We start from the raw sequence: 15,061 nt of genomic DNA, 5'->3' as shown, positions 1-15,061 counted from the left end.
GTTGTCTACAACCGTTGGTTGATGCTGTAGTCCATCCCGGGGCGCACCCTCTTACGACTCAGGAAAGGCTGCTTTTTTATCGTTGGCGACTTTCCAAGTTCAATATAAATCACCCGTAGCTTGAGGAATCGAGAACTTTTTCTTCTTGCCTGGCCTTCAAGACTTCTATCTCGTCTTCCAGACAGCTCTGGGATCGCTCACTGCCTGATTCGGCAGCGAAGAGGGAGTCACGGAGGCTGAAGTACTCTTGTCTAGCCGACGGGGACGTAGACAACACCCCCTTCATTGAGCTTCATATCGATAAGTATAATCAAAACTCACCCTTCCAGTGCCAATCGCCCATCTGGGGGGTATTCAAAACCGTATACCCAAGAAGCCAACATCGAACAAAGAAGGCGCAAACCGTCTTTGGCTCTATGATCGATAAATTGCGTCAAAGTCTCGAAACATCCCGAAAGGAGTTACACCAACGCGGCATACTACTAGGAGAGACTAATGGCGCATCAAGTCATCTGTGTCCGGCGCCGAACAAAATCCCAACGATCGCAGCCTGTCTTTATATACGCCGTTCTGCCCTCCCGCCTGCAACACTAAAGCTATGCGCAGAGCCTGCGATAGGGGTCCTATCCTCGAACCAGCAGTACTCGAGCTCTCGTCAATGCCGAGTACCCATCCATTAAAGGTCGACCACTTCGCGCAACACACAAGACCGAACGAATACAGCAATTCATAGACAGCGCTCCTAGTCACCGACGCAGCTGCCTTCAGTGGCCGAGACCGATCACATACTACCTTCCCAACAAGACAACTGACATCCCAAGTCACCACAATCAAACTCCCATCAAGACTGAAGATACCAAAAACTTGAATTCCGCGCGGCGCGGTGCCCCATGGGGCCAGTCGGGGGTTATAAAAACCCCCTATGCTAAAGCTATCTATCTACCCTATCTACCTATCTACGACGGTTGAAACCCCATTTTGGTGTGTGTTTTGCATGCATCATGACGCCTTCGCTTCCCATTTCCAATACTGGCAGAGCTGTGTGTTTTTCCTTGCGCACGTGTTGGTGTTGTCTTTGTGCGTTCAACCTCCAACCCCTCTCCCCGAGTGTTGGTTCACTTCCAAATGTTGCTTTTGTGAAAGCACATAATGAGCTCCTTCCAGCAAGCTTTGAGAGCTTGTCCAGTTCCCCAGGCGCTGCGCCCAGTTACCGAATGCTCCCAACTACCTTGACCCTTCCACCACGAGCCACAAACAAGATAGCTCGTGTACCAAAGAAAAGAAGAGCGTCTCTCGTCTCCAAGTTGCTCTGCCCATAAACACCCCGTCACATGATGCTGGCCCCGTCGGTATGCTGCGTGGAAGAAAAAGATGAAAAATAAACGATCCGTCTCGGCTGCTGCCCCCGATCACTTGTGTCGCAGGAGAAAAGTTGATTGCCAGGTGTGTTTGTATCACTTCGTAACTCCGTCGCATTCTTTCTTTCGACTTGATCTTCTCTTGCGACCCAACTACAAGCCTGTTTTGCTCTCTTGATATGTTTCTTCCTCTGCCTCTCTGTTCTGCTCTCTTTCTTCCAAAAAAGCATCGTCATTACTCATTTGTAAAGGACGCCTCGGTGGTATTTTCCTCCCCAAGTCATATCATGAAAGATCGCTCAATATTGGGCCCTTTTTCTTCGTGTTCAACGTCGTCTTCATACGCAAACGCTCAAACTGCGTCCACATGCTCTCGTCATGTAGAGTAGTACTTGCGGAGTTCTGTCTGATCCTCAGGCCGCATTTGGTTCACAAAGTCGTTGAACTGAGGAATCATTTCCCGGTACATGGTAATAACCTAGGATACGTCAGTAAATATCGCTACGTGTGGGAGGGGGGTTAGAGATGCTGACCTTCTGGAAGTGCTGGTGCAGTTCGGCCTTGATTGGGTTCCTCAAAGCAATGTCCTTGTACCTTGCAATGGCAACGAAGAGCTGGGGAAGCGCCTTCTCCATGGCCTGGGGGTTCTGTCCAACAACCAGGGTAAAGCCCTTGAAGGCAGTGGCCTTCTCTTCAAGGAACTCGACGTGCTCTATAGCCGAGAGGAAGTCCTCCGCAAAAGTTGGCAGTTGAGGGGCCAAGACTTCAGAATTGTGAATGCCGAGGCGACCGAGAGCAATGGCTGCGTTCTCGCTGACGGCGTTCTGAACACCAGGGTTCGAGACGATCTCGACCAAACGCTGCAGGAGTTCGGGGACAAAAGGTGAGATTGCACTGCTATTGACCATGACGATCTCGCCAGCAGACCAGCATGCATTGTTAACAACGCTGAAGCCACTGTCAATCTCCTCGTCGAGAATGTTGTCGAGATCCAGCTGCTTCAGCAAGATGGGGAAAATTGAGTTCAGGTGCTTCTCAAGCTGGGGAAAGACGTATTTCGCGCAATCTCCCAGCAGAGCGTAAGCTGATTGCCGGACATCGTCCTGGGGATCCTCGAGACAGAAACCGAGAAGCTCGAAATATGTTCCCTCTGAGCCCCTGACTAGCTCCTGCTTCTTGTCCTCCTCTAGAGACTGGATAATAGCACTCAACAGGTCGAGACTGGTGACGAGAAAGTCCTTGTCTGGGGAGTCGAGTGTTGGGTTGTTGGTGGCCTGCAGACTTTGCTCGAGGTTCGTGTGGATAATGTTCACGCATCGTACGAAAATAGGCTGCGCGTAAGGGGTGAAGGCAGAGCCCAGCGCCATGGCAACGTAGGAGAGACACTCTAGTAGGGGGAAGAGCTCGCGCGAATCGTCGCTGACCTTTTGGTAGCGTTCAATCAAGGCCGGCATCAGTAGGCTCATAGCGTCCGGCTGAGCAATAACGGGACCAATGTTCTCCGCCAAGGTCTGAACGCAGTCGTACAGGATGTACATGTTTCTGTCCTTGTACCGGGCAAAACACTGGACGAACTGCTGCAGAATAGGGATGCAGTAGGGCTCGAGAACCTTTCCGGACTTCTCTTCAAGGTTGGCAAAAGCGGATGCCGCAGCTTCTTGGACCTTCTTGTTCTTGTCGAGCATCTTGCGGAGGATGCCTTCCATCATGGGCTCAAAGTAGGTGACCTTTTGGTTCTGGTCGAGGTTCGCGGCCCACTGTGAGTAGCGGCCAAGCGTCCAGCAGGTAATCTGCCTGACAATGGGCTCGTCGTCTCCGAGAAGTGAGAGGAGGTAGGGGACAAGCTCCGGCAGGTGGGGAGTAACGGCGTTGATGGTTCCCTCAGCGACTGCGCCAAGAGCGAGGACAGCAGCCTCTCTGTATTGCCACTCTTCGTGCTTGAGGTTGCTCGTCAGGTACGGGAGAATCGCAGTGAAGACGGGATCGGAAAAGTCACGCGCAAAGACGTCGAGAGCAGCGGCGGAGCACTTGCGGATAGTCCAGCGTTCGTCGGGGTTCTCGTCGCCATCGTCAAGGTCGTCAATCTCGCCCTCTTCCAGATCATCGTCCATGCTAGCCAGCTTCTCGTAGGCATTTCCGTTCTGGGCGGTATCGGCTGAGGCCTCGCCACCCTTACCCCTGGCCGCCGACTTCTTGGCGAATTGAGGCTTGATGTCCTCCTCACGGTCTTCTTCTTCCTCGTCGTCTGATGCACCACCGAGAAGGGCAATATCCTCCCCACTGTAGACCATGCACTCCAGCAACACGGGGATGATCTTGTCGAGGTAGGGCGTCAGGGAGCGCCACAGGTCCTCATGCTCGCCCACAGCCAGCCAGAATTCGGCGGCTTCGCACGCCAGATCTTCATCATCACTCTTCTGTTGGGTGATGATGTAGTCGACGAGGCCGGCAATGTGGGGCTGCAGCTTGTCGGGACGGGTCTCGACCAGCTGAACGAAGGCGTGGCACACCTGGCGGCGCACATCGGGGTGCTGGTCGCCAGCCAGGATGAAGAGGTGGTTGAGGAGGCTGTCGATGTTGTTGAGCATGGCCTGAGACTTGCGCGGGGTGAAGACGTTGATGGCAGTCAGGGCCTTTGCGCGGACCTTGGGCAGCTCGCTCTTAGTAGCCTCGATAAACTTGGGAAGCAAAAAGTTCAGAGGGCGTTGACCATTGTGCTCGCGCTCCAAAACCTTGACGTTGTCCTCGCAAATCTTGGCCATAGCGGACATGGCGCCCTCCTGGCCTTCGTTGGAAACCTGGCCGTTCTCGTTGGAAATGAGGCTGAGCAGCTGGGGAAGCAATTCAGGCCAGCTCAAGATACCACCTCTCCTGATGATCTCGGTCGCGATGTTGCCGGCGTAGTTGCGGACTTGGGAGTTCTTATCTTGAATACCGAGGGGAACGGCCATCTTGATGAGGGCCAAGCTGTTTTCGGGGATCTGCTTGTAACTAGTGCGCACGTTGTTCTTCAGCATGATGGCGGCGGCAGAGCGCACGAGGTGGAAGTCTTGGGCTGAGCATTGTACGCCCTGGGGAGGATCAGCGCTGGAGAAGAGGTAGGCGAGGTAGTTGTTGAAGTCGGGAGAGGCCTTGGCCTGTGTGAGCATCTGCGCATCAATGGCGGTTAGCAAGGGTCGCAATGGGCGAAGGGAACGAAGGGTGGACAACTCACGATCTCTGCTTGCTTCTGCGCATTCTTGTCGAATCCGCTGAGTGAGTCCTTGAGGCAAGCAGCCAGCTGGCTCAAGGACTCTGGGGCCGGCTGCCAGGCCATGACTGGCGCCTTTCTGGGGGTAGGTTGGAAAAAGAGATGTTAGACCAAAGCTGGCGACTTGTGAGGTAGTCGAGAATCGGGGGAGGATTCGAGCGACGGAGCGATGGTGTGAGGTCGATCGGTCGGGTGGTTGTCGAGCACGGCGGGAGGGTAGAGAGGGGCAGTCGTTGAAGTTGTTCGGCCAGGGCCACGGTCGGTAGTGAGGGCAGTGGGCGTTGACATTGGCGACTGGCAACACACTGACTGGCGAAATGGTGGGGTCGGCCTGTCAGCTTTTTTTTCGCGATAACTATGGTGCGGCGGAGTAGCGGGTAATAGGTAAGGTACCTCTGCACGAGACCGCCTCCTAACGGTACCTTGGTCATGGTATTTTGAGCGGACGGAGAAGGGCCAATGCGACTCAGGAGAAGGTACCTCGGGCAGAGGTGGGATCAGTGAAGGTCCCCAGCCCAAGAAGCACAGAGTCGCAATGCTAGTGGTCCGTCGTAGCGCATCTGGGCCCGTACCGTGGACGGTACGCCGTAATAAGGTCAGGTAGTCGTAGCGAGGGCACGCCGCACTGCAGCTTTCATCTCAGTATCATGTTACCTTTACGCAAAGACAGCTAAGGTATCTATACAGTAAGGTAGGTGCGTTGGCCCCCAAATGGCCTGCTTTCTGTGGGCGAGATGACGGGTTTGAGGCGTCTGTTTTCCGTTCGAATGACCTGAGCAGGTGAGGCAGGCAAGGAAGGTGGTCAGGAGGGCAGATGCACATGTGCGAGTGAGAAGTACAGCAAGTACTAATTTTAGCTGTGCCGTGTCGTCTTCTCTCTCTGAGGTCTGTCCATCCCAACAGTCGTGGCGATGAATATACAAAAGTTTAATGTGCTGAGCTGTCATCTGTGTATCAGTGTCGTGTAAAAGAACATGTGTGTATCGATTGCCTGCCCTCTCCTCTCTAACCACGAGCCTCTTTCCTCGTTGTCTCCAGCATTCAGGCAGACATATATATGTCACTGTATGTACGGGTACCTGTTCACCACTCGAAAATGGGAAAGCAGGCTGTGAGATTCAAGTTCACAACTTGTTCAGTGGGCATGTGAATGGGGTTGGGGTTTCGGGGCAGAAGCGATAGGGGGAGTCCGATGGGATGAATAGGTGGGAAACGTCTAAAATGGCAGGCAGTTAGAAAACCGGGAAAACGATACGGTAAGGGATGGGAACTCAAGACGGTTGCAAACGGCAAAGTAAATGTGTAAAATGGAGGGTAGTCCGTTCTGCTGGTCGGTCCTTCCGCCGATGTAGGATGTGTGTCGGTCTCATACTCCGTCCAGTCCAGGTACTTGTGGTCCTTCCACAAGCTGCACTGCTGCCCACCATGAGGAGAAAAAATCTTGAGCTCATGGAACTGTGGACGAATGGAGTTCCGTCTTCCTCTCGCAGGCTGCAGTACCTTTACTTTATGGCCCGTGCTCTTTCCTACCCCTCGTTCCTCCTGCGTCGACCAGATGGGGCAGGCTCTCCCCCACCACGCCATGTCGATAAAGTCTGTCGTTCCTGCCAGGGTTCACTTTTATCTCAGACAGCACGTGGGTCACGCTTGCTCTTGCCGTTGTGCCTCAGCGCTGGAATTCGAAAGAAAGTTTCCAACATCTTCGATTTGCCGCCTCGTAAGCACGCCAACTTCAGTCCAGCATTGGGGTCGAGTTGAAAGTCTTGAACTAGTGGATGATCTTCTCAGGATAGAATCTGGGACAACTGACTTGGAACACGCGAAAGAAGAGACCTTGACCGACCCCTGCAACTGTCAACTAACCCCTTGAGAACGAGCACTTGCTTGCATCTTTTCTCTCTTTTTGACGTTGCCAGAAATGCGGTGGAACCCCACAAACGTCGCACAGGCCTCAGAAAACATTAATTCGTGCACACCGCAAGTGACAATATCCTCCCATAGCCATTCGTATACTGTAGACACTTCCTATCCCCTCGACAACTCTAGATCTGTTGAATCCTTAGATGGGGAAAAGGAGGCGAGGATCAAACCCCGAGGGTTCAACCTGAAGTCGCAAGGGGTATTCCGCCCCCTACCCGCCCCCCTTTCTTTGGAAGGTGGACTTTACAATGACAACTCTCTCTCTCTGCGTCTGGCAGGGCGGGATTCATCAACCCAAAATTCTGAGCCGCACACGTTCCCAGACTTCTTGCCTTCGCGAGTCATCACCGTTAAGTCGCCGGCTCAGCGAAGGTGGTTGCTTTATCACTCGAGGCCCCCCAGTTCAAGGTATTACGTGCAGATCCTGTGACCCCCGTCAGAGCGCTTCCCGTACCTCAACTCTACGGGAGTGTTCTTCTGTAAGAGAAAGAGAAAGAAGGAGGGAAGAGGTTAAACAAAAAATTTCATGAGCCGAGCTTCTACCACGAAACAGGACAAAACAATCTTAAATGAGAACCATGTGGCCGAAATCAACGGACGACTACAAGCTCAGATTGCTCGGGCACGTCTTAGCCACGTTCTAGACTCGGAGAGCGACCACCTTCCAGAGATTCCAGAAGAAAGTCAAAACGTCGAACCACGAGAAGCAGCAATTGTGAGATCAGTTTTCAGAACATTCGTAGGTTCCAGAACGCCATAGTCTCCTACGTCGCATACCAAACTCCATCTAGATCACTTGCATTATTTGCACACACTGTCATAGCGACCTCGAGCGCAGCCTCGTAAAAGAACTAGAGATGGCGGTCCTTGTTGTCTATGACGTTGGGTCCATCGCTGTCGTCCCCTTAACATTCGTCGCGCCGTACAAACTTTTGACCGGTTCGTGATGATGCGCTTCTCCCTCCCTCGTCTCTCGCACAATCAGCCCGGCAACCCCGTATGCGAAGCCGAACGGCCCGAAGCCACATGTGGGACATCACCCCTCGGTCCACTGCGTCCAGACCCCGGGCCCCCCTCGTGAGCCCGGCACGCCGCATGTCCAACATCCCCAAGCCCTTGTGTGACTGTCACCCAATCCGCTTCAGGAAGTCGCAAGCAGCGAGGGCCTCGCCCCTGTTCGCTCCCGCTCCCGCTCCCTCCAGAGATCGCAAGTGGCGGCCGATGAAATACGGTCAACAAAGGGCGGGAGAATTGGAACTTTGCGACGTAAGTCTGTAGAGCAGAAGCCCCCTTACGCCATAATATCGCTACTGAGAGTTGGGTGCGTGTGTGTTCAAGCACCGTTGACCACGGGCTCTCCCTTGAGTTTTGCCGTGACGACGTCGACGATAGCCCGGAATGCTTCCATCTCCTCCTCTACCGAAAGGCTCATGGCCGCGCCGCCAAGGTTGATGGAGCAGCCTACGTAGACGGGCATGTTGGCCCTCTTGGCTAGCAGCTTGGCCATCCTCGTTGTGAACTCCAGCGTCGACTCCACAGAGTAAATGGCCGTTGAGATGGGCTGAGCCGGCTCAAGTCTCTTTGTTTGTGCGTCAGTGAAAAAAAAGCTTGTATTGGTAGATTTGCCATTTGCTTTGGTGGCATGTGGGAGGGAACATACGTTTGGTAGTGCGTATACGAACGAGCCAAGTGCCGCTGGCCCCGACTGTTCGTCTTGCGTCACTGAGGTCAGAAAGAGGGTTGCCACCTTGGCCTTGGTGCTGAGGTGAATGTGGATGCGGGTGTCGAGGGAGTGGGGCAGCGGAATCGAGAGCTGCGTGACGGTGCCCGTAGAAGCCATTTTGCAAGCTTTTAAGTGAGGTTGGATTCAGCTGGGTGAGAAATGTTGCTTAAAGTTCATCGAGTGAGGTTGGAGATGTAAACGCCATGGAGTGTGGAGTAGAGGGATTGGTGCCGAAAAGCGCATGCGCACTGTGTTTGTACTGTGATCTCCAACACCATCATGTAAAACCCTGGATATTCGGGATGTTTACTTTGCAACGCCATATTGTCTTCCTAGATGCGTTGGGAACCTCGTTTAAAATGCCTCATTATATTCGTCGTTCATGGAGGAGTAGATAAAATATGGGATCTCTAGTTATTGTGTATTGGATCAGGCCCACGATACACTGAGAGGTCGCAAGCACTCTGATCGCGATATAATCAACTTGGCATCTCCAAGCTGTCACATACGACCATACCCATTGGAAAACTCGGGATCCCGTCCGCTCTCCCATAGATAAGCCAATGAGGGCCGGATTAGTAGTTGGGTCGGTGACGACCAGCGAATACCTGGTGTTGTATGTTCTTGTTTTGTTTTGTTTTGGATGACCTTCTGCTATTGAAGACGGAGGTGAGAACCTAAGGGATCAGCTTATTTCCGCTAGACGTCCGGATCTCAGTGGGGTGGCCTCTCTTTTTCTCAGGTATACATGTTTGTTGTCCCTATGTGACTCTTCTCTATGGGGTTTATGATGGCGCCTAAACGTACACAGCTATAATACAAGTATCCTACAGGAGGAACGGGAAAAGGAGATCTGAACACCTGGGAAGCTCGCCCTCTCCCCCTCCATTGCTTCACCGTTGATGACTCTTCCCTTATGAGCTTATTGGCGTTTCCTTTTCAAGCAATACCTCAGTCTCGGGGACAGATGTAGTCTCAGAAATAGCTACACCCTCATCCACGCTCTCCTCTAGCTTGGCAGCTGTCGGAGGCAGCTTTGTAAACACCGCAACAAAGCCGCCCCCGACCACTCGCGATCCGACCTTGGGCCGACAAACGATCCCCCTCGCCGCCGCACCCGTCTCGCCCCTCTCAATCGCCTTGCGAATACTCACAACCTTGACGTCCCAGTTCCGACCGCCCGTGCCGTCCTGGAACATGTCATCGCCCGACGTCGACGTCTGCAGCTCTACGACGCAGTCCTGCACCAGCGGTTGCTCCGTGTCCTTGGCCCAGACGACAAAGTCGAGGATCTGCGTGATGGACGGGAAAAAGATGACGACCTTCCCGTCGGGCCGGAGGGCCTTGACGGCCAACTCGGCGTAGTCCTGCGAGGCCGGGAGGTCGAGGATCACGTGCGAGAGGAACGCCTCGCCTCCGTTCTGAGCGAGGCGCGAGGCGAGGTACGATCGGATCGTGCAGACGTGGAAGTCGACGTCGGAGAGGTACAGGCCCCTCTTGAAGTGCCGAACGAGGCCGTGCGCCATCCGGCTCGATGTCGGGTTGACGTCCAAGGTGTGGAGGATCGCCCTGCGACTCGACAGGTGCTCCTTGTACAGCGCCGCGAGTTCCGGGTCTTCGATATCGAGGGCGTGCGGTACCGCCTTGTGTACCTCCTTCTCCCCCTCCTCCTCCGCTACCTCATCTGACGCGACCTCCTTCCGGAGCGTGTTTCTCGCGTACGGTGCTGTACAAAGTGCGTCACGGAGGCGTGGCGGCAAGGGCGGGTTGGCACCGTGTATCGCGCGCGCGAGATGCAGCGTCAGCGCGCCCATGCCCGTGCCGGCCTCGAAGATCTCGACGGGCGGGCCGGCGTCAAAGTCCGGGTCTTCACCAGGCACGGGAAGATTCAGGTCGAGGAAGGACACAATGAGGTTGGCGTCCTGGGGGTAGATCTAACCCAAGGGTTGCCGCATGGCGCGTTTCAGTCTTTGTCGGCCAATTTGCTTGTTCCTCAATATTTCAGGTCCTGGGAAGAAGTCGTTTCATACCGGAGTCGCCACGCGAGGGGAGTTGGCGACGTATTGCCCGAGCGACGCCTCGAGGAGTCGCACATTGCGGCCGCCGCTGTCCTTGATCGAGTCGAGATAGGACTTGCCAATGATGTCGGAGGCGTTGACTTTGCTACCGTAGGAAAGCTTGATCGCCGCGTTCGTTCGGAGAGGAGGCGAGAGGTGGAATTTGGGCTCTTTGGTCCCTCGTTGGCGTAGGATTACTACATCGTGCTCTACGCAGAGGGTTAGTTGATGTACCTAGGATGGAGTGAAGATGGGCTTTGGAAGGAGGCGCACCTCTGATAGCGTGGCTGGAGCTGTAGGCGCGGCACAACGACGGTTTGGTTCGCCTGAAAAGACTCAATGGCATGCGTCTCGATAGCATGGTGATGAAGATGCTTTCCGCGATCTTCTTATTGTCGGAACGAGCTTGCAGGGGTTTGGGGAAACTCCTGTATCAAATTTGCATTGATGAATATGATTTCCTTGTCGCATAGAGTGGGGCAGATATCTATGTAGCCGTATCTTAATTCGACCTCACTCAACCTCCAGATAGCACCCAAATTATCCATCGCCTTGGTCTTACTTCACCGTGGCCACTGGTTCTGGAAATGCATGCCATTTTGAGACTCCAAATCACTGCCTTTCCCATATATAGAGAGAATAGAAGATCTAACCGTCACGACATTCACGTTCGTTATCAACGTCTGACCCAAGGTCCGGATCCCCGTGGTAGAGTTCCTTCACGTTCCATCTCAGCGTTTGCAGCGTCTTATGTCCCAATTCCTCCCTCTCCCGCTTTTTCTATCAGAATCTCGGTCTGGACGATACTAAATCTACACATTCTAGCTCTGCATCTTCACAGAAGCCGGGCAGGCGTTGACAACGGTCCAAATATCTCAGCCTCGGGAGTGCAACATCCCCTTCTTTGGCCCCACTGGCTATGTGAAGATGAGCGCTGTCATACCCAGCACAGAGAGTCAGATGTATGATATTGTCTATCGCCAGTGCTCAGAATTGAAGTTGAAGACATGAACCAAATCATGGGCCAAACACTAACATCGAGGTGTTCGCAATGCAATCGGAGATGCCAGGGACGGTAGCTCGTTCACCTTTTAGATGTACATACTCCCTTTTCTCATGTGACAATTCGACCCCTTCGGCCAGATCCAAGATGCCTGATGGAGATAAAGTCCTCCTATCTTTTATATAGTCAGGTTTTCTCCCTGTAGCACTCCGATTCTCTTACTTCTCATCTAACCCCTTTTTTCATCTTCACTCAATCATTCCATTCTCTTCTCGTGTCTCAACTAGTCAATAGATCTACGACGCCATCTACCACTCTAATCCATTACAATGGCCACACAACACAACGCCTGCGTCGACTTCAGAATGAGCAGCCTCCAAAATGCCCTGGCATACACCCCGCAGCCGTCGGGAGACTTTCCGTCTCCCAGGGCTGCGGAAGCGACAGACTGGCTGGCCCACATTCTCTCAGAGAACGAGTCGGGACAGTTCATGAGCCCGGCAACGCGAACCCGCGCTGAGAGGCTTCATCACCTCTGTGCCGAGTCCGTCTACTGGCCTCTTTCAGATCTGATGAACCCTGCCCTGGACGCAGTCAAATACGGCCGCCATGAGATTGAGTCCCTCATCCGCATTGACGGACGCCATAAAGCAGCGGGTCTGAAGTGGAAATGCATGGCCAAGGACTACATCGTCACGCGTTACGCCCCGTACTCGAAGGATATCGAGAACAAGCGCCGGATGATGGAGAGCCAGACATGGAGACAACTCTTCAACGGCCGCAAATCAGTCGGTCCCATCATCAAGTGTCCCTACGAGACCTCGGCCGTCTTCGCCGTCATGGACTGGGTCGACATTGACCGTATTCTCGACTTTGAGACGCGCCAGAACTCACGATGGACCGAGTATCCGGGCATCTCAGCTTTCGTCGACTTCTCGACGAAGATAGCGGGTAGACAGCCCCCATCGAAGTTGACCAGCTACGTGGAAAACGTAGCCAAGGCGCACGGCGACTTGAATTGGAGAAAGGTGCGGAAGTTCATTAAGATGTACATCGCGGAGCAATACCCGGCGTCTCCCAACTTGTACACGGAGATCGATTGGTTCGAAAACAGGTTGCCGTTTTTCGATGTTCCCGACACGCGATACGGGATCCAGAAGAAGGCTTCGAGTTCATCGAGCGGCATGTTCGAGACCTCGGAAGAGGTTCAATGGCAGAGACGCTTCGACGAGGACTCCCGAGCTCTGTCGGAATGGACTCCGAAGTGCTGCTCTGACTATAAGGTTCTGGCGATTCGGGCGATGGCTGCCTTTGAGGCTTGAGTCAATTGGCTATAGACGTCGACTTTAGGTCCGGTCTCCGTTCTGTGGTTCGTTCGGTGTCAAACTTGGAAGACGATTGCAGACTACGAGTTGTGTTTGTGTTGTTCGGGTCATCTTCAAAGTTTACACTTGGACAATCTGTCACTAAGAGGGCTTAGAGTTATCTAGTTTTCCCTTGTCGTTACTGTTGATAGAATTACTTTCGTGAACACTGATCGTACTCCCGACCGCCATTTTCGAAGTTCAACGAGCAGTCAGCCTTACTTTCGACGTGTTGTGCTAACAAGTCGCAACCACATATCCGATCTCCGATTTGACGGCCTGGTAGCTTGTCGTCAGCCTTCCCTTACACATTGATGTTTTCAGCAAGATGAGAAAAGCCTTGGAATGGAAGTTTGCGAAGCGGAGTGTAATGATTTCACCCCTTTTGTAGAAAACAAATGTGCGACGTGCGTCAACATCCTATACCCCTGCGATCCAATTACACATGTGTGGAAGTGGCCAGTCTTCGATCGAATTCACTTGGTCCATGATAATTTCTGGTGATTGGTGGTGTGATATGAAGAAGGACGTGACCGCGGAGACTAGTTATCTGGACGATGACGAGGACCTTTCGTCTGGTGTCTTACACTTGAGATGATTCGAGATCGTACGAAGGCCGGCTATTGATAGCAATGCCATCATTGCACAGTCTCCTCCACCAAAACATAGATGAATAATGGTGCGATGATGGAAATACTTATGATGGAAGCACTCACGATGGGAAGACTTACAATGAAATCACTCACGGGGGCGTAAATCATATCAAGTAGCAAGGAGCTGGGGGCCAGGGGCAGTGGAAGGCAGGCACCGCCCACAATCTCCCCTATAGTGGTAGACGCACATGATCAAGTTTGCACAGTTTCAGCTGCGATTCATGGGGATATTCTCATTCGGTTACCACCCTTAGACAAGATACCACTGCGTTCATCCACCATGGCCGCGACCAGATTATGAACAAAGTCGATCCTTCCATCCTCCTTCCTTCTGCGTGCCATCAGTCATACCCATCCATTTCAACGTAGAATCCAGAGCAAACCAAAACCACCACATCAATCCCATCCAGTGTTGATTGCTAGCCTGCTCTCTTTCTCCAACATCGTGATCGACTTAGTAGTAGCCCATGCCAGGTCCCGGCTGCGCTCCATGATGATGGTGATGGTGCTGAGGCGCAGGGTAGAAGGTGCCCGCGGTACCTCCATGGACGACCGCCTGGCCCATTCCTCCTCCTCCCATCATACAGGCTCCCTGCGAAGCCATCGGGACGAAGGTTCCAGGACCGTGGTTGCCAGTACAGCAACCACCGCCACCCTGGCCAGCGGGAGTAGGACCTCCAGGCGCCGCCATGCAGGCGGTCGGCATGTGCGCCTGCTCTCGGATAAGGTAGGTACCAGCGGCGGCAGGAGGAACCGACATCGGGCGGGCAGCGATCGGGGTGGCGGCAGCGGCGGCAGCCGTAGCGATGGCAGGCGGAGCGACGTCCTGGGCGCGGGCGCGCTCGTGCTCGTCCTTCTTGAAGTAGAAGGCGTACTGCTTATCCATCAAACCGCGGTCGAAGAAGCGGATCTGGCCGTACGTGTAGTCAAAAGGGTACTTGCGCTCCTCGTGACTGTGAGCCTTGTCTGCGAAGAGGTTTGAATGTCAACAACGGTTTTCCCTCCCTACTTCAACGACTACTCCTCTCTTCCAAAAACAACGATAGGTAGACCTACCCATAAGCTTCCACAAGCCCTCAAGCTTGAGCCAGTCGCTCGCCTCGAGACTGATGCGGACTTTGCCCTGGCCCGCAAAGTGGCGGTAGACGTGCTCCTTGGCCTCCTGCGCCTTGTCGTAGAGCAGGGCGACAGTCGCGTCGGGCCACTTGGTCACAATGTCAGCGAGGACGCGGTCCTCGAGAATATCGTACTCGCCGGGTCCCAGGCCCCATCTGGACAGCACCTCGTCCCGCTGTCCCTCTCTCATCCACTTCTGGAGGTTTCTGTCGAGGTCTCCGACAGAGACCCAAGGCTCGGGGGCGGGGACGGGGGAGCGGAGACGTCCCATGGCGAAATCATCGCGAGCGGACCACGGGGCGGGAATGCGATGCATTCGATCCTGCTGGAAACGTCCATGTCCACGGCCACCGCGATCGCGCTGGTCTCGGCCGTTGGCTTGAGCCTTTTTGCCGGGGGGCTGCTCTGATTTGACTCTACCCATCGTTGCAGAGTGTAGATGGGCAGGTAAGTATGGCGGTGTTGAGTGGTGGAAGTGAAAGGTGAGTTGACCTGGAAAGAGTTAGATCAAATAGCCCATCTGGTGGTGAAAGAGGGCTGAATATGTGTTCCATTACGGGGAAGTAAGGTGAAAACAATAGGGTTGTCGAGCCGACCCTGGATGAACGGTGAAAATA

The 15,061-nt window shown here is 53.8% G+C and overlaps 6 protein-coding genes across 6 annotated transcripts; 2 read left to right on the top strand and 4 right to left on the bottom strand.

The window, feature by feature from the left end:
• Positions 1–1,734: 1,734 nt before the first annotated feature.
• CPAR01_11764 (uncharacterized protein) lies at positions 1,735–4,674 on the bottom strand (the record flags this gene model as incomplete). The annotated part of the gene is made up of 3 exons (XM_060496022.1): positions 1,735–1,836; positions 1,892–4,507; positions 4,573–4,674. 3 exons carry the CDS (start codon positions 4,672–4,674, stop codon positions 1,735–1,737), a joined length of 2,820 nt encoding a protein of 939 aa, XP_060344807.1.
• A 1,443-nt stretch (positions 4,675–6,117) lies between these two features.
• CPAR01_11763 (uncharacterized protein) lies at positions 6,118–6,366 on the top strand (the record flags this gene model as incomplete). Its single annotated transcript, XM_060496021.1, has 1 exon — positions 6,118–6,366. The coding sequence occupies one exon, from the start codon at positions 6,118–6,120 to the stop codon at positions 6,364–6,366; it is 249 nt and encodes an 82-aa protein (XP_060344806.1).
• A 1,495-nt stretch (positions 6,367–7,861) lies between these two features.
• CPAR01_11762 (uncharacterized protein) lies at positions 7,862–8,368 on the bottom strand (the record flags this gene model as incomplete). The annotated part of the gene is made up of 2 exons (XM_060496020.1): positions 7,862–8,107; positions 8,189–8,368. 2 exons carry the CDS (start codon positions 8,366–8,368, stop codon positions 7,862–7,864), a joined length of 426 nt encoding a protein of 141 aa, XP_060344805.1.
• Positions 8,369–9,165: 797 nt separating this feature from the next.
• CPAR01_11761 (tRNA (Adenine-N(1)-)-methyltransferase) lies at positions 9,166–10,669 on the bottom strand (the record flags this gene model as incomplete). Its single annotated transcript, XM_060496019.1, has 3 exons — positions 9,166–10,185; positions 10,282–10,517; positions 10,582–10,669. 3 exons carry the CDS (start codon positions 10,667–10,669, stop codon positions 9,166–9,168), a joined length of 1,344 nt encoding a protein of 447 aa, XP_060344804.1.
• A 971-nt stretch (positions 10,670–11,640) lies between these two features.
• Positions 11,641–12,633, top strand: CPAR01_11760 (uncharacterized protein; the record flags this gene model as incomplete). The annotated part of the gene is made up of 1 exon (XM_060496018.1): positions 11,641–12,633. The coding sequence occupies one exon, from the start codon at positions 11,641–11,643 to the stop codon at positions 12,631–12,633; it is 993 nt and encodes a 330-aa protein (XP_060344803.1).
• A 1,149-nt stretch (positions 12,634–13,782) lies between these two features.
• Positions 13,783–14,868, bottom strand: CPAR01_11759 (uncharacterized protein; the record flags this gene model as incomplete). The annotated part of the gene is made up of 2 exons (XM_060496017.1): positions 13,783–14,294; positions 14,385–14,868. 2 exons carry the CDS (start codon positions 14,866–14,868, stop codon positions 13,783–13,785), a joined length of 996 nt encoding a protein of 331 aa, XP_060344802.1.
• Positions 14,869–15,061: the final 193 nt, after the last annotated feature.

The sequence above is a fragment of the Colletotrichum paranaense genome (genome assembly GCF_030867605.1).
Source record: "Colletotrichum paranaense strain IMI 384185 chromosome Unknown Scaffold_10.1, whole genome shotgun sequence".
NCBI lineage: Eukaryota > Fungi > Ascomycota > Sordariomycetes > Glomerellales > Glomerellaceae > Colletotrichum > Colletotrichum paranaense.
The sequence above is the reverse complement of the archived record's forward strand: the minus strand, read 5'-3'. Positions and strand labels throughout refer to the sequence as shown.